The sequence below is a fragment of the Agrilus planipennis genome, unplaced genomic scaffold (genome assembly GCF_000699045.2).
Source record: "Agrilus planipennis isolate EAB-ADULT unplaced genomic scaffold, Apla_2.0 scaffold177, whole genome shotgun sequence".
Taxonomy (NCBI): Eukaryota; Metazoa; Arthropoda; class Insecta; order Coleoptera; family Buprestidae; genus Agrilus; species Agrilus planipennis.
This window is the reverse complement of record NW_020438926.1, coordinates 230,563-254,456: the sequence shown is the minus strand read 5'-3', so window position 1 is coordinate 254,456 and position 23,894 is coordinate 230,563. Positions and strand designations below refer to the sequence as shown.

The 23,894-nt window shown below is 32.5% G+C and overlaps 1 protein-coding gene across 1 annotated transcript in view; it reads left to right on the top strand.

The window, feature by feature from the left end:
• The first annotated feature begins 1,268 nt into the window (after positions 1-1,268).
• LOC108740680 (transcription factor GATA-4-like) overlaps positions 1,269-23,894 on the top strand; it is a 56,462-nt gene continuing 33,836 nt past the window's right edge. The window contains exon 1 of the mRNA XM_025974054.1: positions 1,269-1,590. Coding sequence (XP_025829839.1) covers positions 1,557-1,590 — 34 coding nt within the window. The 5' untranslated portion in view covers positions 1,269-1,556. The remainder of the gene's footprint in view (positions 1,591-23,894) is intronic.

Below are 23,894 nucleotides of genomic sequence, written 5' to 3'. Positions count from 1 at the left end.
ATGTATGACTTTATGGGTAAATATTTTAATTTAAAATTTTCGAATTTGAAACATATGAATTAATTACAATATCTAAATGGCAAACGTCAGTTCTAAAAGCCCGATAAATTTTTAAGAATAAATTGAAAATTAATGATAATACTGTATGTACTTACTAATTGTTTATTATTCTATAGAGATAAAAAGAATTAATTTCATCTTCATAACTCGTGATGAAGATATATACACGTATATTATTGAAGTGTATTTTACGAGCATAATATTATTTCCCAACAATAAGTTATAATGTTAAGTTAATAATAATAAAAAAAGGAGTGAATTAATCTATTGGTTATTGTAGTACGTATTTCAACCTGAATTAATTCATATTTGATAAAGTGAAATGTCTTAATCTTATTATCGATAAAAATAACAGACACATAGCACAGGAGAATTCCTAAAGGGTATCAACCCTTCTACCCCTACAATTAAAGAAAACCTAAAATTAATTATCATTTTCGATTGATAAATGAAAACAATTTTTTTTCAGGAAAAGTTAATGAATAATATTCTTATTTTTCATTTAAATAATTATCATTATCGTAATCATAAGTTTGTCAGTCCTGAGACTGGTCGGACACGCACCTCCACTGTTTCCTATCCTGAGCTAATCTTCGCATTTCCCTGAAACTAGAACAACCCAATATCGGTAACTATTTGCGAACAGTAATCTAATCTAGGTCTACCTCTACCCCTCCTAACTTCCGTTTCTGCCTCTAATATGTCTCAGACTAGACCTTCATGCCTGAGAAAGTGTCTTACCAACCTATCTCGCGTATTTCTTAATAAATTCCATAAATAATAATCATACTATACATATAATTATTAAGTACAATTTAAGTATCGATTAATCAGGAAATCAAAAAATTTGATACTTTTTTAATGAGATAAAGAACCACATTCAAGAATCATAAAAAAATGATTTTTTTTGTAGATTTGATTCGAAAGTTCTTATTGTGATTGAAAATTTTGAATACCCGCACATCCCTAATGAATAATAATGGAAACAAGGAAGTGTGTAAAGGTACCACTGCCGCACAAGTCTTATCTTCCAATGAATAAATAAATTCGCGGCTAACCGCTGATCATTTACTGACAAGATAACAAGAGGGACGCCGACAACCATCGACCACCATGTTGATCATAAACATGACCATCTTCGTTTCGTCGAATCGCGCACGGACCATGGTTTCCTTTAGCGCATTACTCTTCAACAATTACAAACAAAAGCAAAGCGATCGGGCGGTACATCCCTCCCAGAGCGCGCCGCGTCTTGCCTCTGCTCGACTTAAGTAACGGGGTGCGTATGCGCACTCGACGTCCGCGGCCCGTAAGAGGCTTAAGTACGATAGTCGACTATTTCGCGATGATCATTATTACCTCCTCCCCCCACCCCTCGAAACGGGAGCGCTTTTGAGCGCGCAAGAAAGCGCTCGCTCGCCGATCGCGCGCCGGCCCTACTGAATCGCGTAGCAGTGCACTAGCTGACGGTTGATAGTGGTTGATAACACCCGATAATGACAACAAAGCCCGATTATCAGCGTACGTACGGTGAGTAGATAAAATTTTATATACAGAGATTACTTTACCATTTATCGTAGGTTGTGTTGTTGTGTGCATAGTTGACGTGTTGCGTTTTTTGTTGGTTGGGTTAGTGCGATTGCATTTTTGCGTCGCGGTTGCCTTCGATTAACGACGACAAACGCGATTACGCCAACTCATTATTAATTATGGTACCCCCGTCTTTTTTTTTTTGTTTGTTAAATGCGAGGGAGGTTAATTCGGTAAAATTTTAATTTCGTTTTTTTAGTTTTTCAAAATCAGTTGTACGAGTAAAACCTACTAGTAGGTGATAGTGGCATATGGTTGATGAAACTGACCTACAAAATTGATTTATTTTTTACCCCTACACTGTAATAATGCTTTCCTCCATCATCAATTTCGTATTCATTCGTACAGTTTAGTTTGCGTTACGTTTTTTAGAAACTTTTTTGATTTTTTTCAATTTCTAACACGCTTTACGATTTCATTATTATTTGCAATATTTTTTGTTAGTGCAGAATCAGATACATCATTAAATCTTTCAGCTACTACTGAAATTTTCGAAAAATATGAAATTTAACTTTTTTGAAAAAAATTCCAATACTTATTTGCGTCCTTTTGGATAAATGTCTTATAATGTATTGAAAAGTGTTCAATTGTAAGATAATATGACATCTTTCCTTCTTGTTATTAACAATATAAAGTAATTGGTGTTGTATGATAATAAATAACGAAGGCCCTTGAAGTTAGCCTGGAAAAGGCAATTAACATAATTAAATTTTTATTTTTCTTTTGCTTTGAGATCATCGTTCTTCTGATAAGATCGTGCTGGGATTGAGGCTGTGACATACTTAAAAGCATAAACACTAATTTAACAAAATATTTCTTTTATTTATTGCATTAAAAGAAAATATGACAATTTTCCCAATGACTTTCATTATTTCCGGAAACTTACTACTTTCAATGATCATATTGTACCTACAAATGAAATTAATTCCTTTATCGTTACTTGCACCAATAATTAATAAACTGATAAATTTTCAAGATAAGTTAAATCAAGAAAAATATTTATAATCTCTACAGAATTGCATAATCGTTTCGCGTTAGTTAAAAAGTAATTTCTATATAAATATTATACTTAATAAACAAAACGTCAACGTATAATATTATAAATTAGTATTGCTAATTGGAAATAAAAAGTAAATCTTTTTATGTAATCAACGAAAACGCGCATAAGCTAAATTAATATTGTACACATGTAGATATATGTTCTTACAGTGGAAATATTGTAAACCTCGGTGTATGTGCCCCAAGTTTTATCTCTTCCGTAGGGTCAAGTTTACGTACTATGTATGTATGTATAATAAGCGCATGTACACATTTTCAGTTGTAATACCAATATAATGTATTAATAAGAAAAAGTACAAACCATTATCAAGAATCAAATATGAGAAGAAATTCAAATCATCCTATCAGGTCATGTACATAGGTACAATACAACACATAGATATTTGAAGAAACATATTCTGATGTCGTAAATCATGTGATGAAATGACGATAAGCTAATTTAATTAGATGTATGACTTTATCGTAGTTCACTTTTTTTTTTATAAAAATAGAATTAATATCAAACGTATTCCTGTTAGGAGTCGGAAAATTGAGAGACTAAATAAGTATGAAATACTATGTACCTACAACACCTCATGTAGGTAGTCGTGTCGAAAATATAAAGGGAAAATCTAAAAATTACGAATATGTGTGATTCTACTTTTGCGATTATTGTTTGTTAAGATGAATTTGAAATAATAATATGAATCAAAAAGTATGAAACGGTAATTGAAAATCCTTCCACATTTTTATAACATTAAATTGTTATATGATTTTCTATCATCATCATCATAAGGTCATNTACTCTGTTGTATGTCCCTTTCTCAGAGTGGTTAAAAATGAAAATTCAAATCGTCCAATTTTCAAGTAATGATATGACAGAATCGAGTTCTTTTAATAATTTAGTATTTAATTGTAAATTTAGAAATTTATAATAATCGGTTCTTCTATTAATTAAATTAAAGACTTAAAACCTAGGTACTCCCAGCTACGATATCGATATTTGAAAGGAAAAGGCATAATCAAAATAGAAATAAGTATTTTGTATTTTGTGTAAGAAAATCACATTGAGTTCTGTGGAACTGAATTAAAAAAAAAAAACAGTAAAACCCAAAATTTTCTTTCAAGTCTAGACAAAGAAAATTGTTTATTTGTTGCGATTCCAATATTATTGTAGTATGTCTGATCGTGACCCATTAAATTACATATTTTTTTAACTGCGCAAAGAGCTATATAGTTTCGAAAAACTGTTGCAATAAAATTCCAAAGCTAATGGCAAAAACGAAGTCGAGTTATATAAAATAATATCGACGTTGTGTATATCAACTTATGTGTTTTGAATCGTTTTACTAACGTAGTAATAAACGATTTTTACGATGTCATTCAACGGTTTTTATATTTGGCAAATTGACAATGGACATTGAATAGTTTCGAACAATATTGACTTTCTTAATGTCGAAAATTTGGACGTGCTATGCAAATCTCATAATTGATCATCAACTAAAATTGAAAAAGGATCAAGTCGAGTGTTTTTGTATTAGAATTTTAAACAGTTTCTATTTGTTTTTATTTAGAACAAAAATAATGCTCATTTAGGTAATACTTCAATTATAGAGTAATAGAAAATTATTTTATAGTAATGAATGAGTTTTGATTATTATTATCTCTTAAGACAAGATTAGAAATAGAAGATTAGTTCAAAATTGAAACCAAAACATTGTAGTTTTCTAGTTTCTAATATTATTTGTTTTATAATAAGAAGATAATATTTGGGATTCGGTTGATAATATAAATTTTAATATTTTCCAAAAATTGTTTACTTTCAATGGTTGGTCAACAGATTCAAACAAACGTCGTTATGTACGTCCGTTTTGGTTGGTGAGAGTGTAGTGTAAATATTTAAATAACATCAAAATATTGAAATATAGAAGCTTATAAAATCTTTCTAATATTCTTGAGCAACACAAGTCTGTAAAATGGCCTTATGACCTCTGCTCAGACTTTGAACCGTTACTGAGTTCGAGACCATGATGATGTTTCAACGACATACACAAATATATATCGACACATACACGCACATCAGGATGTGACTGTAATGAATGTTTATTTCAAAAAAATATATATATTCCGATTCCATAATTATTAAAATTTACAGAACAAGTAATAACGAAGAGAAACTGTATCGAGTCGGTGAGAAATCAGGACAATATCGTATCATTTTATTTACGGTTTGACGATTTAATATTCATTGAGATATATGTAGTAAGCAAGCGCATTTTGTGATAACTTTAATATCTATTACTTTTACTCACATTAACGTTTTATCATTTATATTTGATATCAGTTTAATTGAAAGTAAAATTTTTAAATACTTTTTGACACAAAACACTAAAGATAACTTACGTTTATGATCATGTGCATAATAGAGATCAATAAATTTTTTATTAGTAACGAACTGCATGCATTTGCATGTTTTTTTAAATATATTATAGTACATTTTCTAAGGTCCTAATTAGCGAAATGTTCTAATAATGACAGCGCCTGAATAAAGAAAGTCGACCGTTGCACCGCGCATACTTGAATTATATTCTTTTTGTAATAATTAATAAACGATTCCACAATGGTCGTTGTGTACCACGTTTATAATGGGAAGGAACCCATGTTGGGGTCAAGTAAATATTGACTGACAATGAGATGAAATTATATTTAAGTAATTCTTATCTTCAGTTTTGCTAGTAACTATGCAAAAGCAAACTCCATTGTCGAATTTGCTTTGTTATAATTTTTAAGAAACTAGAGTTTAATCTTTGTTTCTGTTTGATTTTTCGTTTACATACCTACCTAGGTGAGAGCCTAATAAAGCTAGAAAACCACATATCACAACCTCATGTTGTATTATATTAAGCATGTATCAGTAAAGTAATAATTGTGATCTCGGTTGTTAAATAACAAGAGGTCAAATGTGAAAAATTAGTAGCTTAAAATATAAATAACAAAAAAAAACAACAAGAAAAACGTAATAAATATAACCTTCACATACCTAACAATATTTTTTTTAATTTCTGCTGGAAGCTTTTATGATTTATTCAAAATATCAATCTATTTTACTTCTTAAAATTCACTTTTTGGGAATAAAATTGAATGACGAGTTAGTACTTAAGTACTGAATCCTTTATTGTTTCAATATTGTGCATATAGGTACAAATTTTTGCAGTAGCAACATAACAATTTATAAGAGATTAAAAATTTTAACTGGCAGATGTTCGATCGGTTTTCAATACGAGTTTAAAGATATAGAATATTTACATTTGTCGCAGAAATTGTTTGATAAGCAGAGCAAATGCTTATTGTATTTCTCTCTGGCGACAGCAACTTTAAGTACATACAACATGGTGTGTTTGCAATTGAAGACAATATTTTGTCTGAAAATTGCAGTGACTCATTGGAATATTTTCAGTGTTTATATCATAACTTAATTATAATTGTTGGTATGATAGACTGTTTTTTTAAACACAAAACGGTCAAGTACAAACCAAAAATAGGTATATTATGTAGGTGTAAACATATTTTATTTTTGTGCATTTTAATTCTAATAATAATTTACAAAGATACAGAAAGTTTTTGGTATCAATTTGTGTAATAACAACTGTTAATCTCGGTAACAGTATAATTGTACCAATACATTTGATTTTAATGAAGTTATTATAAAATAGAAATGCCTAGAGAGTACAGAGGAATATTGAAAATTGCAACTTTTATTTTCTATTTTAAATGATGCTTTGACTAAACATTAATTTTGTTTGTATGATGTTTGTAAATACCAAGTTGCTAATTGAAGGACAATACAGTTTGATTATAGATCCCGATGACAATCCCGACTGGTATTTTAAGGGAGTGTAGGTAGGATCCCTAAGTGGGTAGCAACACAACCTCTTGTGGGTCCCATGAGGTTGCCCCTAGGGCAAGGAAGGGGCATATAACGCCTTGCCGCATTCGCGCATCATCAGGAATGCCGCATGTGCCCCCCGAGGAGAAAAATTATTGCTACCTCATTTAAATATTTTTTGGAAAAATGAAGTTTATTATTATTGAAACAAAGGTTATACATGTGTTAGATTTGCCCCTTAAGGCCCACGTGAAAACCCCATAAGGCAATCCTCATTTTAGTATTACCACTTTTTTTGGTGGGATTCTCATGAGGAAATTACGGGAAAATCCCTACATCGGCATGCCCCTCATTAGCCACATAAGGCCCCCAAGCGACATGGGGCATGCCCCTTATAAATTCTAGTCGGGATGAAATGGATTTTCTTATTTCAACTCAAAAAGCACGGAATAAAACTTGAACTTGTTGTTAACCTTTTTCTTTAACATAAAGGGCAGGCATCATATAGTATCTTTCATGCATCTAATTTTATTTTTTGTTTTCAATAATTATCATTACATCAGTACTTTCCCAGAGGTACGTAATTAAAACCTACCTAAAACCGTGTAAAACTATTCAAAATACCTCTATTAGGTACTAAATGTTCACTTTTATTTTATTGAAGCGGCAATGTTGTAGCTGTTGATAATATTTCACGTGTGAAATAAGTTATCGCTTCAACTGCGGATGTTATGGGAAGGAACTACTGATAATTGTTTCTTTTTTATGTAAAACAATTGCATATTGCATAAAGACCCATGTGTTGGTGTACCCTGCCTAATACAGCTGCGGTAAAAGTTCCTGGTGGTTTACTCAATTATTTTTTCTTCTATATGCGTTTGTTGAAACAAAATTATAATTTTTAACAACACTGAGAGCAACGGTAGCAAATTTGTGGTTAAATAGGAAATATTTGTGGTGGTGTATAGTAGTATGTGTCGGTTGAAAGATATATTTATATTTATTTAAATATAAATATGTACCTACGATTTGGAGACACGAGCAGAACTTGCCTATCTGTAATTATGTTTGTCGAAAGCACAAAAGAGTTGGAGATCTAATGTTAAATATAGACAACAACTTAAAATAATCAGTGCCGAATTAGTCCCGTAGAAGGCACCCAGACCAACAGGATCGAAATATTATTATATTCTTTTCCCTGATTTCAGTGACGAAAGAACGCAATTTACTTATTGTTATTAGGAAATTATCAATTTTCATGTGGAGGATCGATGTTTCGAGGCGGGATTATGATGGTAAAAAATTCTATACAGACCATGGAACGAAAGTACCTACTCCACCCTTAAAGAGAGTTTGCCGCCGACGCCTTGTTCTCTCCCTTGCCATGCAATATAGACACCATTAAATACATTTCCTGAAAGATTAATCGTCAAACCATCTGTCACTGTTAGAAATCAGGCAATTCTTTTGCGTTTTCATTATAATATACATACACACCTATTAGGGTGGGCCGAAAATGGCTTTTTTTTTAAATTTCTTTAAACTGTGCCAAGGGAAAAAAATTTGAGTCGATAACTTAGGCTCCTCAAACGGGGTCAAAGTTCAAAGAGTTTAAAAATTATTTTTCTGAACTCCGTTTGATCAGAAATTCAATTCTCTGCAAAAAAGTTCTTATAGTAAATTATGCAAGATTAGTAATTTCTGTGATAATTGTAGTTTTGGTGAAAAATTTGACATTTTTTCTTCATATCCTTACATTTTATGGATGAAAAATAATCGATAAATCATTTATTTTGTAGGGAATTCAATTTGCTACAATTGTTTTTTAAATAAACTAGTGGTTATTATAATAATTACAATAATACTTAGAGTTTAAGTACTAGTGAGGTTTCAAATGAAATCGAATCAATTGATCATGGTGCAAGATATTTGTTTGAATTGATAAACAGATCATGATTTATGCCTAAAAACAGAAAAGAATTATCTCTAAACTTTTACAGAATGAATGATTTATCAGTATTTTTCATCCATGAAAAGTATGGATATGAAGAAAAATGTCAAATTTTTCACTAAAACTGCAATTATCTCAGAAGTAGAATCGTACATAATTTGCTATAAGGACTTATTTGTTGAGAATTGAATTTCCGATCAAATTGAGTTCAGAATTTTTTTTTAAACGGCTTGAACTTTGATTCAATTTGAGGAGCCTAAGATATCGACTCAAAATTTTTCCCTTGGCACAGTTTCTTCTTTTAGTATAAAGAATAATATTTCTGGTATTAATTAAAAAAATAAAAAAAAAGCGGATTTTTAGCCCACCTTAATACCTATATACAAGTATAATTATGATTAAAGGTTTAATCATTAAAGAATTATCGAAAGCAGGTTAGATTTACGTACTGATTTAATGTTGCAATAAAAGTTTATGAAGACTATAGCAACGTTTTTCTCATTTTCTTCGGAGGTCATTGCTGGTGTGATTAAGAATTTTCAATTTTCCCGGTTAATAACTGTAAATACGTCCAAGAAATGCTCGTAGGTTAGTTTAAATGTCGCATTTTCCCTATGTGTGCATTTGTACGTTAGCTCCCGCATATATGCTCGCCTATAAACGTATACTTGTTTGGTTAAAATTACAAATGAACAATAGAAGTTACCGTTACCAGTGCACGATGACGTTTGTTCCATAAATGCTATTGGAAATACAAATAAAATTGCTGCGACCCATTGTTTCACATTTAATTATTATTGACCATATATCGAGTGTTGGTACCTACACGAGCCGTACATTTTCCATTGCTGCAGATTAATAGCTACTTCTACAATAGTTACCGCATAAGTCATTGGTTGCTCGTCGGAGAAATGCAGCAGAAGACAAAATTTTCATTGTCATCACAACCTTTTTTTCTTATATCCTTTGTAAATCAAATCGAACAATAACCCGATTAGATTTTAGTCCACCCCCTTTACCCCTATCAAGCATTTGAAAATGCGCCTATTTCGATATCCTTTATTCCAAGACTGAGCTAAGTATGTCTCTAAATAGAAGACAGCAATGAGACTAAGTCGTCTTTAATGTCTTTAATTTTTGTATCATTTATTTTAAAATTTTTCAGTTGTGTTACAATGACTAGCCTTCTATTTGACTAACAAAATAAATACTGTTCGTAATTTAAGATGGTAAATATTCACACTACGCCACTGGTCGTAGACGCCTTCAACAACTAGAGTTGATGGTAGTTTTTTGGTCCTTTGTTGTTGTATTGTAGGTATATACCTGCATTTCCTGGTTTGTGTATTCAATAAACGTAAAATTTCCTATTACACGCTTGACTACAATCACGAAAATTCAAATCGGTAGGCGACTCTTTTAGCAATAAAATTAAACGAAAACAAATATTCTGTCGGCTAAACGGGTATGACATACATTAACAAACAGCCCTTGATGTTTTTTTCGATGATGGTTACAGAAAAACTATTTGTTTTATTAACAGGCGAATGATGGAACATCATAAACTAAAGTTTAAGTTTTACATGTTACAAAAAAATTGTCTACATTTCGGTTTTATTTTTTCAAAACTAGTAAATTCATATTTTATGTGGTACCCTTCATTAGAAAGTATAATGACATATGTGGAAAAGAAACATTTGAAATTTTTTTTCTGTTTCCAAATTGATAAATGGTTCCATTACGAGACTTGGAAATCTAAAAATTGTATTATTCCGAGGTAATGCCGCGGGCGATCGATACCGGGCTATTTTTGATGTAGGTACGCGAAAGGCGACCACCGCTGTAAGGTTAATATTATCGGGCAAAACCAGCGAAATTAGAATTATTTGAATGGTACAATGAAATTGGGAGAGACACCCCTAAATATAAATGGAGAGAAGTGGGTTATGAAAACGTCACAAGTTGCTTATTTAAGTCACCTTGATGCGAATCGACAAAGTCCTACGCAGTCTTACGAGTCATTGTCCCTTATTGAGATTATATCATTTTTGTTTTCTTTCTTTCGTCCTTTACAATTCCAAGTTAGACATATTAATTGTTACTTTAATTCACGTTGACGATATCAAAATACGTCAGCATACCGGATGAATATGACGGATTATGTTACATATGCCAACTGTTTGTTATTATTGTACCATTTAATACGATCAAACGGTGGTACGGGCTATACACGCACATATACACATGGGTGTACGTATTATAAATAATTGCACACTTATGATCTACGCGAATTAATGTTTGTGGGTATGCGTTTTGTTCTTGTAATTGCAATGTTATTGATCGTAGTCGTCACGAGGAACCGATAAAGTCCGACCCACGCTTCTTCTTTAAAACAAAACAACTATAAAATCATTATAGGTACCAATAGCTTCAACAACGCGAGGTATGCTTCATCATCATCATGAGGTCGTCAGTCCTAAGACTGGTTGGACGCGCACCTCCACTCTTTCCTATCTTGAGCTAATCTTCGCATTTCCTTAAAAACTAGAACAACCCACATCCTTAACTATTTGCGAACAGTAATCTAATCTAGATCCACCTCTACTCCTCTTAACTCCTGTTTCTGCCTGTAATATGTCTCTGACTAGGCCTTCATGCCTGAGAAGGTTTACTACCAACCCATCTCGCCTATTTCGCATTGAGTCCTCTGTTCTCCTATTCTTTCTAATGCCTATTTCTAACCTTCTCTATCCACGCTATCCTCATCATTCGCCTGTAACATCATATTTTGAACGCTTCTAACCTTTTCTTTTCCGCCGCGCCCACCGGGCCTATTTCGCACCAGTACAGCGCCGCACTCCAAACATACTCCTTTATTCATGCTTAGGTACATTACAAATAATATTATACATCGAATAGTATACTATAAGAAATTATTGTTTTACCATTAACTACTCATTTAATGTAGTATGGAGAAAAACCAGAAGAAAGGAGAAGCTTGGGCAGGAGTGCTAAATATTAATAGAAAAATAATATAGCATCCCATACGAACTAGGTGATTAGATCAATTGAATTATAGAATCTTTTCTAGGTGAAATCATCCAAGTAGGTGTCCAAATAATAGATTTATGTTATATTAGAGAATAGCGTCAGATTTAAGAATCAGTTATCAGAAGCACATATAAGATGGGGGTCCCTGTTAGAATAGGCTTATTTGGTTATTTATCTATTTATTTATTTATTTATTTTCACTTCTCCATACCAAGGAAAATTACACGGGTAACTGATCTTTAACAATTTATAGTCATTACTCTTATGTTTGTAAGCAAATACCTTTCTTTTTGTTAAAGAAATTGACAAATAAACGACATCAACTTGATTAAACACATTATCCACTCTATTCGTTGATATTAAATTATAATTATTTCATAAGGAATCAATGTTCTTGTTCTTAACAATAATTAAAACGGTCTCCTGGTAATGCTCATTTTAGAGACATGAGCTGACTTATATTCGATAGGAAAATCTGCTAATGCCCAAATCGCCCGGGTATCCAGAAAGACTAACGCTATATAGAAGAAAGGTAATCGCGATATTTCAGAAATTATTTGAACATTTCTTGTTCTTATTATCTTATCTTATCTTATTATTATTAAATAAGTCTTGTGATAAAGCTCTTTCTGAAGACGTAAGTTGATTAATATAATTCACTTATATTCGAAAGGAAAATCTGTTGGTGCCTAAATCGCCCGGGTAACCGGCAGGACTAACATCATATAAAAGAAAGGTAATCGAAACATTTCAGGAATTTGTCAACAATTATTAAAAAAGTGTCTTATTAAAGCTGTTTCCGAAGACGTTAGATGACTAATATAATTAACTTATATTTGAAAGTAAAATCTGCTGCCCAAGTCGTTCTGGTATCCTGCAGGACTAACCTCATATAAAAACGTCGCGTTTAAATGACTATATCCTTCTCGGAAATTATTGATGATATCACAAATTAACTGTTTTTTTACATAATAGAATATGTTGTGTCTATTTTTGTCTGTACAAACCCTTACAATAGATTCTCAATAAAAATTTTAGTTGTCCTTAAAGAATTGATAATTTTATTGCACAATATTCTAGTTGTTTATGATGGACATGGATATGCCATTGTGACCTACCGCAGTAATATACTGTTCGAAGTTATGTTTGCAAATTGGCAGTATATTTGGTACCTATTGCCACTGATGATTGCCTATTTGACTCGGTAAAACACCATTTTTTTTACATATGGCAATGTAAAAACGAAAATAGAGCAACTCCGTAAAAAAGAGCTATTTGACATTTAAGTGTGTATTGTAAGAGTCAACGTGTATGCACGTCATTGGTCATAAATTCATACAAGTGTGTACATTTTGTGCATGTTACCAAGCAATTACAATACTCCATTTTGTCATTGTTTACTAAATTCTAGAAACTGATACTAAATAGAGCGTTTTACTTCAGGGTTACTGGCAGTGCAATCAGCATTTGTTATTTTCTACGCTGTAAACTAAACAGCCTGAAAGACTCATTGTTTTAAAGAATTTCGATAATTACATGAAAACTTAGTTTTCTATGTATTAATTTTAAATTTAACACAAAATGCGTTGCCTGCACTAGGGCCATACTTTTAGAAAATTCAGTCGATCTTAACCGTCACTGTGGATTTTGAAAACAAAATTAATCAAAAACAATTGCTAACGGCCACAATATACAGCCATTTTTTTTTACCGTCGGTAATCCACTTTAAAAACACAAAACCGCACAGAAGGAAACACCACATCATTATCGAAAACCAGATTTTATAAACAAAGTGACACAGTACACTTCGCAAACCTCAATTCTTCCAAATAATTGACGAATTTATCACATTTGTTGATTTCACTTAATTAAGTAATAACATTGGTAATCACCATTGTAGATTTATTTATAAACAGCACTCAAGTATACTTTTGAACTGTATTCGTATGCATATTTGCATACCCACACCGTGGTTTTCTTCACCTGATGAGACCATTCGTGGGGTGGATTTTTGAGCCGACCTCCGTACCGTGAAGAGTTTTAAATGAAACTACCTTAACGTTAAAGCAAAAGGTTGAGTCTTTCCAAGCGAAATTATGACCACATTATCAAAACGTTGATAAAATTGTATGCACTTTGAAATAATAATATCTGAGGCGATAAAATAGCAGATATGTTATCACCTCGGTTAGTTAGGTGTAATCAAAACGCATTATCACGTGCATTATATGCTCGGAATTACTTTTGATAAAGTCATTCATAAAAACGAGACCGACAGGAACAACGAGGATTGCCGCGATACGATACTTGGGTGGATTTTATCTTAATTTTCCTTAAATAAAAGTTATTACACAAACGCAATACTACGCATATGTCAGAAATAAAAAAATGGATCGGGTATCCAGTTTGGATCTGGTACCTGGCGGGTCCAGATATATTTTTAGGATCCGGTCGGGTACCCGATAATGACGACGGGTACCCGGCAGTACCCTGTAATTTTATCAGAGAAAAACAAATATAATTTAATAAGTATAGCAAAAAACCTACCTGATAAAAAAATTAGAATTAAAATTGTATTGGGATAGGTCGTTTGTCCTAATTAGTATTTTTTATTGATTACTATGCTAAATTATTTGTTATTTCTATAGATGTGAAAAATGGTTTTTTAAAAGTATTTAAATAAAAAATGCAAATACATTTTTGATTTATTATTTCAAATAGGTTTCCCTTTTGTATTTTACATGCTAATGCAAAATACTTTTTTCAAATAATTATTTTTCTGTAGTGCCTATTTAATTTTCTACATTTACTTAAATACAAAATATTTTTTAAGAAAACCTTATAGGCATTTGCTCATTTTTTGGGTTTTATTGATCTAACGCATCAATGTTAAGATGGATCTGATTGTGATTTTAAAATATTTGGAGTCTCTGTAAATATTTAGAACAATTCAATTAATGTACATACTTGGGTAATTATATACGTATATGTATATTATTAACATAAGAATTAAATAAAGCACACATTTTTGTTAAAGTTACAATTTTCAATAACCTTCGTATTCATATGTGTAACATGGTGTCCTATCTGCAATACTAAAGACTGTTACCTTTATACTTATTATATGGTAGTCTTATATGATAGTTTTAAATTTGACTTGGTGTAGTATTTTTTTGTTTATTAGAGGATTATGCTTTTAGTTTTAATTACGACAAAGGTTTTTTTATGGAACCCACGCCGTAATTGTTTACTGAAAAGTACGCCAACGTATGAAAAATAGATAATTTCTGACACATTGCAATTAGAAATTATCATTAATAAATTTGCCGACTTTTCCAAAATCCACAATAATTAAAAAATCGATATATATTTACCACTTCTTTCTGGAAATAACTCACTATTAAAGAGACCAATTAAATGATGAAACTAACCAACACGCGTTCAACTAGATATTGTTTCGGGTTCCTGAATAATGTTGCTATTTTTGAATACATATTATAAATATGCTTTCGATTAGATTTACAGATGATATAGCACAGGATTAGCATCTAGCAAGGAGCATGAGTTACAAATAGCCTTAAATAAAATGGGAACACTATTGATTTAGAAATTCTGTAAAGATTGTTAAAGGTATATGTCTGGAACGCGGTGCTGTACGGGTGCGAAACATAGACGGTGGGCGCAATGGAAAAGAAAAGGTTAGAAGCGTTCGAAATGTGTTATAGGTCAATGATGACAATAGCATGGATAGAAAAGGTTATAAATGGGGAGGTATTATAAAAAATAGGAAAACAAAGGTCACTGTGGAAGTCAATATGAAATAGGCGAGATAGGGCTGTAGGACACCTTAGAAATAGAAGCAGGAGTTACAAGGAGTGGAGGTAGATCTAGATTAGATTAGTTTATAAATAGTTAAGGATGTGGTATGTTTTAAGTTTAGGGAAAACCGAAGATTAGCTCAGGATAGGAAAGAGTGAAGGTCCAACCTTATGATGATGATATAAGTAGTTTACTCTGCAATAAGAAAAAGTGTATTGTTGTGCTAGACACTCTGTAGATAGATTTAAAATCTGAAAGCGTTGTACATAGGCATAATGTGCTATATCTTTAGTTGCAGCTTTAACTTAAGAGACAGACAGTCTGCGATGTTCGTTTTGATCTACAAAGGTTCCATTATGGATCGAATAAGATACAGTGATACGATAAATGAATCTTTATCTTTAATGTGAATCGTTAAGCGGGTTAATGATCACATGCCCCAGGCATTCAGATTATGTCTGCAAGTAAAGTGTTTGAGTCGATACATATTTATAACATTTTTAGTTTGAAAAAGTCAATCAGTAATTTTTGGGCTTTCATCGTCATCATTATCGTAAAGTCATCAGTCCAAAGACTGGTTGGACACACATCTCCACTCTTTTCTGCTCTAAGCTAATCTTCACATTTCCATAAATCTAGAGTAATCTAATCTAAATCTATTTCCCTTAACTCGTTTCTGCTTCTAATATATGTTTTTAACTAGCCCTTCATGTCTGAGAAGGTGTCCTACCAACCTATCTCGCCTATTTCTTATTGACTCCCTTTTTGGGTTCTAAACTTTGTAAAATAATACTATATTACCTTTATATAATGAGAAAAACAATTGATTTTTAACCATTTTTGAATCACCTGCATAGTGATACCCTATTTTGGAAATTAATTAAAAATGTCTTGATTTTGTCGTCAAAATTAAAACATAAATTAAGTTAACATGATGTTTTGGACCATACTATAATATTTATGTGGATCATCCTGTAATATTTATGTGTTTCGTTTTTGCCTTTTGCGGTTAATTTGAAAGTGATTCGTTTCTTTCTGTGATGTCTGTACGCGTTTGAGGAAGTTTATCGGAACTACCTCACCCTTGTGTGTACTTAAGATATGAAAACGACGCTATTTGATATTATAAACGACAAGGTATCACGATATGAGTTGGCGTGCATGGTACATTTTTATATAGTACCATGCCATGGTGTGAAGATCATTTACGACAAGTAACCGACCGGGGTCGTCGCGTTTCCTTTTCCTTCGGGCCACAAGGGAGTCCATCAGCGCCCCTCCTAATAGGCCAGTGTATACTTAGGATATATGCGGTTTTAAAATATACCTTAACAGGGACATAATAAACTTTGCCCACTTTTTACCTGTAGAGTCAATGCACATATTTACACTAAACTAATTCACCTAAGCCACCTCTGGAAATGTTTATATTCGTGTACTTTGTTTTCGTCAAAGTGTGCTAGGCTTTGACCCAAAATTTAAGACCACCAAAAGAAATTTTACCTATCGAAAATGAAGAAAGAAAGCTTTCTTTATTCGAAATGTGCGATTATTAGTGATATTCATTTTCTCAATCGTCACATGAAGCGACACGTTACATGGAGCATGCCCCTATAAATTCTAGTCAGGGTTTGCTATCCGTCGTCAGGGTCTAAATTTTATCACATTAAAAACAACTTGAACGAAAATTTAATTTTGACATAATAAAAAAAAGGTTTTGAAGCTGAAAATGGTTTTCGAATTCCTTGTTCTGGAGTAATGGTTCTCTAGATAGTACAGTAAAAGTTCTTCATTCGCGGGGTATACGTTCCATAAATATGCCTCGAATGCAGAAACCGTGGATATGAAATGGTAATTAGTATGGAATCATAGGGAATACGTTCTAAAGTTCCAAAAAAAACCAATGTGTATCAGAATAAAAACAATTTATTGAGAAATTCGTAGTTAAAATTAATCGTTATAATCACCTTTAGACAAGGGTTTAAAAAATTTAGTGATTTTTCTTGTTTTGGATTTTGAATTAGTCCATTCGGTTACAACTTTTATAAAAGCTGCCTCGACACGTATCAACAGTACGTACTCAAAAGATGCCGATACGTTGAGGGGATTCAGTAGTACTCCCGCCGTAGAGTAAAAACATGCTTATCGGTTCTAGATATCATGAGTTTAATGTTTGGAACAGAGGTTTGAAATTTTGTAGTAAGATAGATAAAGCTTTTTTCTAAAGCCTGTCGAAGGCCATTTTTTAATTTTTTAATTTCTATTGAAAATACGTGTCCTACAAGAAGCACCAACTTTAAGCACTTGTAAAAGCTTTTAATGACCATATTATTTAAAACCAAAAACGTACCGAGTTAGTGTGAATCTATGTCTGTTAGCATACAAAAAATTAGATATTTATCTCGCAGTATTAAATCACAATGTTTAGAATAGAAACTCATGTTTTCGGAAAAATTTACACTAAGCATGAGCGGTCTATTGCGGTCAACCCCTTAATAAATGACACCGAATCCTCTTCTGTTTACCGATTGCATCCGCGAACAATGGAATTTTTAACCGCGTATACAGAAACTGGGTTGCAATTTTTTCACCCACGAATAAGGAAACCGTGAATAAGGAACTTTTACTGTAATATTAATTCTTTATCTGATGGTCTCACAAAATCGGTATTTTTATTGCAAATATGGTCTTAATCTTGAGTTAAAATCAGTTGTATAGGTTAATAGTTTATTAAATATATTGTTGACAGATTTTGCACCATATACAAAGTGCAGTGGCTTACGGTATCTAGTCGAGGGTTTTTTTTTTCTATATACAGACCTACGTGAATTCAAATAGTTTGTCGCAATAATAAAATTTCACGTGGTAACTGTAACAGAAGTCTGTTTATATGAAATGTACACGTTTGAATGCGAACTGGATGCAATAGGCATCAAGAGTTAGCCGCGGTCATAGGTATTATTCAATCCATCGACAGGCAGTCAGGAACAGGTAGTTTTAGGTTTATGAACGGAACGTTATACTTATGAATGTCCGTGTGTGTACGTATGTACACTTGTAGGTGTAATAGTTATTAACAGGTGCTCCACTCCGGCCGCGTATACAAAGGCAAAACGAACCAGAAGGCAATAAGGAAGTGATGGTTTAAAACGACCCATTCCCGTACTGCTAATCGAGCACACAGGGTACTGAACTGCTTCTGCTGCTTTTGATCCGATTTTATTCGTTCTTCTCATCCATCGTTTCTCCTTTTCTCGCCGGAGACTGACGCCCTTTTAATGATCTACGTATGTAGGTACATTCTTCACGAACGAGAACGTTATTTATACCGAAACAGTCCAATTACAGAGTTACACAATGCAACACTTGAACCGTTTGTATCAAATTCTTTCGTTTAATCGCACTTCAATAACATTCTTTCATTTAACAACTGTGCAACACGTAAAATATTTGATTAATCTCACATGTATAAGTATGTAGATACATGACACTTTTCTGGCAACATTAAGTAACCGAAATCATATTCACATCCTGCAAGGACTGCACAGATGCAGACTACATTTCCTCAGCTTTCTATACATTTTCTTGTCTATCATTTAAAGACTGAACCGTTGACGGTGTTGACGCCATCCTAACGAACATTTCGGCCCTGGTTCTCTCACTGCATTTTTCAAACCATTCCAGTATGCTCGAGATTCATTCATGTCCTGCAGGTTTCTATCTGTATTTGATCTGCATCCTAATTTAAAGATTGGACCGATGTTGATGCTATTCTTGACGAACATTTCGGCCCTGGTTCTTTTACTGCATTTTTCAAACCATTCCAGTATGTTCGAGATTCATCCATGTCCCGCAGTTTTCCATCCATATTTGACTTGCATCCTAATAAACCGATGTTGATGTCATCCTTGACTAGGATTTCGGCCCTGGTTCTATCATTGTGCTTTTCAAACCGCCCCAGTGTGACCTAGATATTCATTCATATTCCACAGCGACTGCACGTCTTTGCAAGCCCAGACTGATCTTATCCAGGATTTCTATCCATATTTTGGTTGCATTCTAATTTAAAGATTGAACTGGCGTTGATGCCACCCCTGACGACGATTTCGACCCTAGTTCTCTCGCTGCATTTTTTAAACCATTCCAGTATGCTCGAGATTCATCCATGTCCCGCAGTTTTCCATCCATATTTGACTTGCATCCTAATAAACCGATGTTGATGTCATCCCTGACTAGGATTTCGGCCCTGATTATATCATTGTGCTTTTCAAACCGTCCCAGTATGACCTAGATTTTCATATCCCACAGCGACTGCACGTCTCTGCAGGCCCAGACTGATCTTACCCAGGATTTCTATCCATATTTTGGCTGCATTCTAATTTAAAAATTGAACTGGCGTTGATGCCACCCCTGAGGACGATTTCGACCCTAGTTCTCTCGCTGCATTTTTCAAACCATCCCAGAATACTCAAAATTCATTCGTAACCTGTAGAGATTGCACATCTCTGTAGACGCATGCTGGACTTGCCCAGATTTCTATCTGTATTTTGGCTGCATCTTAATTTAAAGATTGAATCGGCATTGATGCCATCCCTAATGACGATTTCGGTCCTGGTTCTTTCACTGTATTTTTCAAACTATTTCAGAATGCTCGAGGTTCATTCATGTCCTGTAGGGACTGCAAATTTCTGCAGACGCAGAGTACTTTTGCTAGTCTTTTGATTTATATTTTGGTTTACATCCTAATGTTAAGATTCGACAGGCTTTAAGGCAACCCCCGATGACGATTTCGACTTGAGATTCATTCATATCTTGTAGGGATTGCACACATCTGCAGACGCAGAGTAGAAACATTTGTTCAGCTTTTGATTTATAATTTGGCCTACATCTTAATGTAAAAGTTGAACTGGCGTTGATATTACATCCTACTTCTGACGACGATCTCAGCCCTGGTTCTCCCACTGCGTATTTCAAACCATTCTAGTATATTCTTTACAACATGGTAAAAATCCTTCAAAAATTTTCAGCTAACTTTTGGGTTGACGTTAAAGAAAACATTTTCATCAAAATCACTAGCGCCTCAAATTTTTACATACCTATACATCAATATCATCTCCCTATTTTTCGAAAAGTAGAGTAACCAATATTTGCGAATATCAGTATAATCTAGGTTTGTATACATACGTCTGCCCCTCTACATTCCCGTTTCTGCCTCTAATATATCTAGATCTAGTCCTTTATGTCTGAAAAGATGTTCTACCAACCCATGTCGCATATTTTTTAACCCCCCCTGTTCTCGTATAGGTAATACTCTTTTTTAAAGTTCCTTATGTTTAACCTTTCCTAATATAAGTATGTAACTTTTCTCTAAATTTCGTGTAGACAAAGTATTGAAGTCGGTTCTTATTACATGTCAGTATAGGTATTTAAATTATATTTATATTTCGTGCAACTTTGTTCATGTTTAACATTACGTGAAACATACTGTCGGTTTTACGGATATTAGGGTGTGAAGATAATATGTAGAATTGCTTGGGAAATTGACTGGTATAAATGAATTTTCTTTAAATACAATACAAACTTGTACGAAGTCAAAGTTAAACATGCCCAATAAAAAGAAATTTAATAATATAGAGTAAAGTTTTCCCTTTTATTAAGCTAATCGTTCCTACTTATTAAGAAATATTTTGTGGACAGAACACTTTTTTTTGTAATTATGGTGTGTTAATGTTAGACATTTCAAATACTTAATCAGAGCAGTCATAGTCATATTATCAATGTTAAAAATATCAGGGAAGCAATGATTGAATACTGGTAATATAATCAAAATTTGTAAGAATGGTAGGAATTGAACAAAGAAAAAGTTCAGAAATAGTAGGTAATGTTTTTTGAGTCATTTATAACATAAACGAGACGAAAAAGAAAGCACTAATTTTGAATAATTAAATAGAAGAATTACAAAATATTTAAATTTGAAACAAAATTGTTTTTGTGAGAGTGTGTTAAAGCCAATTTTGTTTTGACGGATATTTATAAATAGAAATATAATATTTGTTTGGATTATTTGACATCGTAAGGGGTTGTTTGTTCTTTTATTGGGTTCAAATTGGTGAAACAAACAAAGGTAAATCTGTTTCTGGTGTTGTTTTCTTTTCTATTCTGCTGATGGCCTAACGTAAGGTATATAAAATTTACAATGGCTTTAATGTGTTGTTTCTGATTTTCGCAAGAAAACAACAACTTTTATTTACTCTTTTTCTATAATATTTCAATGTACAATTACTGCAGGTAATAATATAAGAATTACCTATATTTGAAATAAATAGTAAATTTTAGGTATATATTTAATTTTTATTTTTTGTTTTGTGTATTCACTAAATGTGCTACAAGTATTTAAAGATGTACACCTCCAATAAGAAAATAAATTTGAAAGAAGATTGCTTGTTTTATGGCTGGTATGATAACGACTTTACTGGCTGCGTCTCATTAAAGCCATGAGAATTTATTAAATAGAATCGTCTGAAAGACAGGTTTATTTTATAAAGTGATGATGTGTCAAATGGTGTCGGAAAGCTCAATGGTTTGAAAGTCCTCCAAGTACCGTCGACATATTTACAAAGAGACCTAAGTGGTTGCGCTTGTTTGAATGAAAGCAAAATCGTTTTGACAAACATACCCTTAGGTACTTTCTCAATGAAGGGGAACAAGTACGAAAATCTAAATTAAGTCATAGAAAAAAATTCTATATACCAGACAATTATTTTCATTTAATAAAAATCAAAAGACTTTTCTTATTGGTAGGTGCATTATCTAATATCTTCTTTTATCTAAATAAAAATGAATGATTAAATGTGTTGCTGAGCATAAAACTCAAGAACGATAGGACCAATTCGGCTATTTTTTATTTTAAATATTCGTTAAAGTACAGGGAAGGTTCTTGTAAAGAGAAAAATTGGAAAAATCCTTTTATGTTCGTATTTGTCAGTACAAAGTTTCTATAAAAGAAAATTTTTGGAAAATCAACGGAAAAAGTCGGAAATTTCTATATGAAGACATTTTTATATTAATTGACATAGCTGAAATTTTTCAGAGGTTTTCTTTATGATGTGTACAAAGAATAATGAAGGATATTTCGAGATTTAACCACTAAGGGGCTATAAAAAGGGTTGGTATGGTTTATATGGTCAGATTTACTTGAAACTTGGTCTTAATGCTCTTGCATATAATTAGTGAAATATCTATTCCGATATTTTAAAAAATTAAACCTCTGAAGGTAATAGGGGTTCAAAAATCAATTTGACGATCTACTAAAGCTTTTGTATTTTCGATGGTTAAACCATATATTTCTAATTGTCGATTTTATGATATTTACTAACAATAAGACTAATTCCTAATTATGATGTTTTCGAAAACGTAAAATTTCTAATACGTATAGGTACATATAATTCACAACAAATACTGACGATATTTTGCTTTGTGCGTAGATCTTTAGATCAATAATAACAAACAACAAAGTTTCTTTTCTAGTGACAAACGTCGACATTATACCTCGACCAATAGCAATCTTACCGCATTTATTTTGTTTTTGACATGTTTTTACTGATGTAAATCGAGATAGCAGACATAAAACCCCTACTATCCTGTGCAGCAGGCACAGGATTTCCTTTTCTGAAAGTTGCTGATAACAGAAGTTGTACTGAACTGTGTGTATGCAAATGTGTATTCATTCGGTGTGTTCGCAGTACTGTTTCAGTGTGTACCAATAACTTTTTTTCGTACTATTTCGAGTGATTATAAATGTGTGCATATTTGTATTACATGAAACTTTTCAATTCAAGGTTAGTTCATACTTGTGTAACATTGTTTCTTTATAGATTTTTACTGCTTATTTGTTTAAAAAAAATGCTTGTTTAAGTTGGAGCATGTAATCGATGATTATAAGTACCGTCTACGAATAAGTTCGTTTTAATTTAGAAATTGAGGGGTTAAAGGTATAAGAGGCACATTTGACTGTAAAGTTAAAAAACTGCTTTAAGATCCCTTACAAATAGCTGCAATTTATAATATTTTTTGTAACCGAATTGAGGTCGTCGTTAAAAAAATATTCCGTACCTAACTGCAGTACTACAACGCTTTAATAATAAATGGCCCCGTTAATTTATAAACACTCTACCACAGTGTATAGCGGTTCGTTTCAAGAAAAAAAAATGTCAACCATTAAATATAAGGGCATCGTTTTTAGTACATGGTACAAGAAGTTGTTATTAAGAGTTTTTGGAGGGTTAATCGAGCGTCAAGATGATATGAATACGGGTGTTAAGCAGTCAAAGGTTAATAGACATAAAACAGATAAGGAAGCTCGTAAGTAAAGTTTGTAGGTATCGTTATCTTTCGTTTTCGAAATATGTTAAGTCATTTCGTCTATGATTTATGAACTTCTTTTAGACGTTGAATGTTTGATAAAAATTGAAAAAGAAAAACTGCGTAACAACTAGTGGA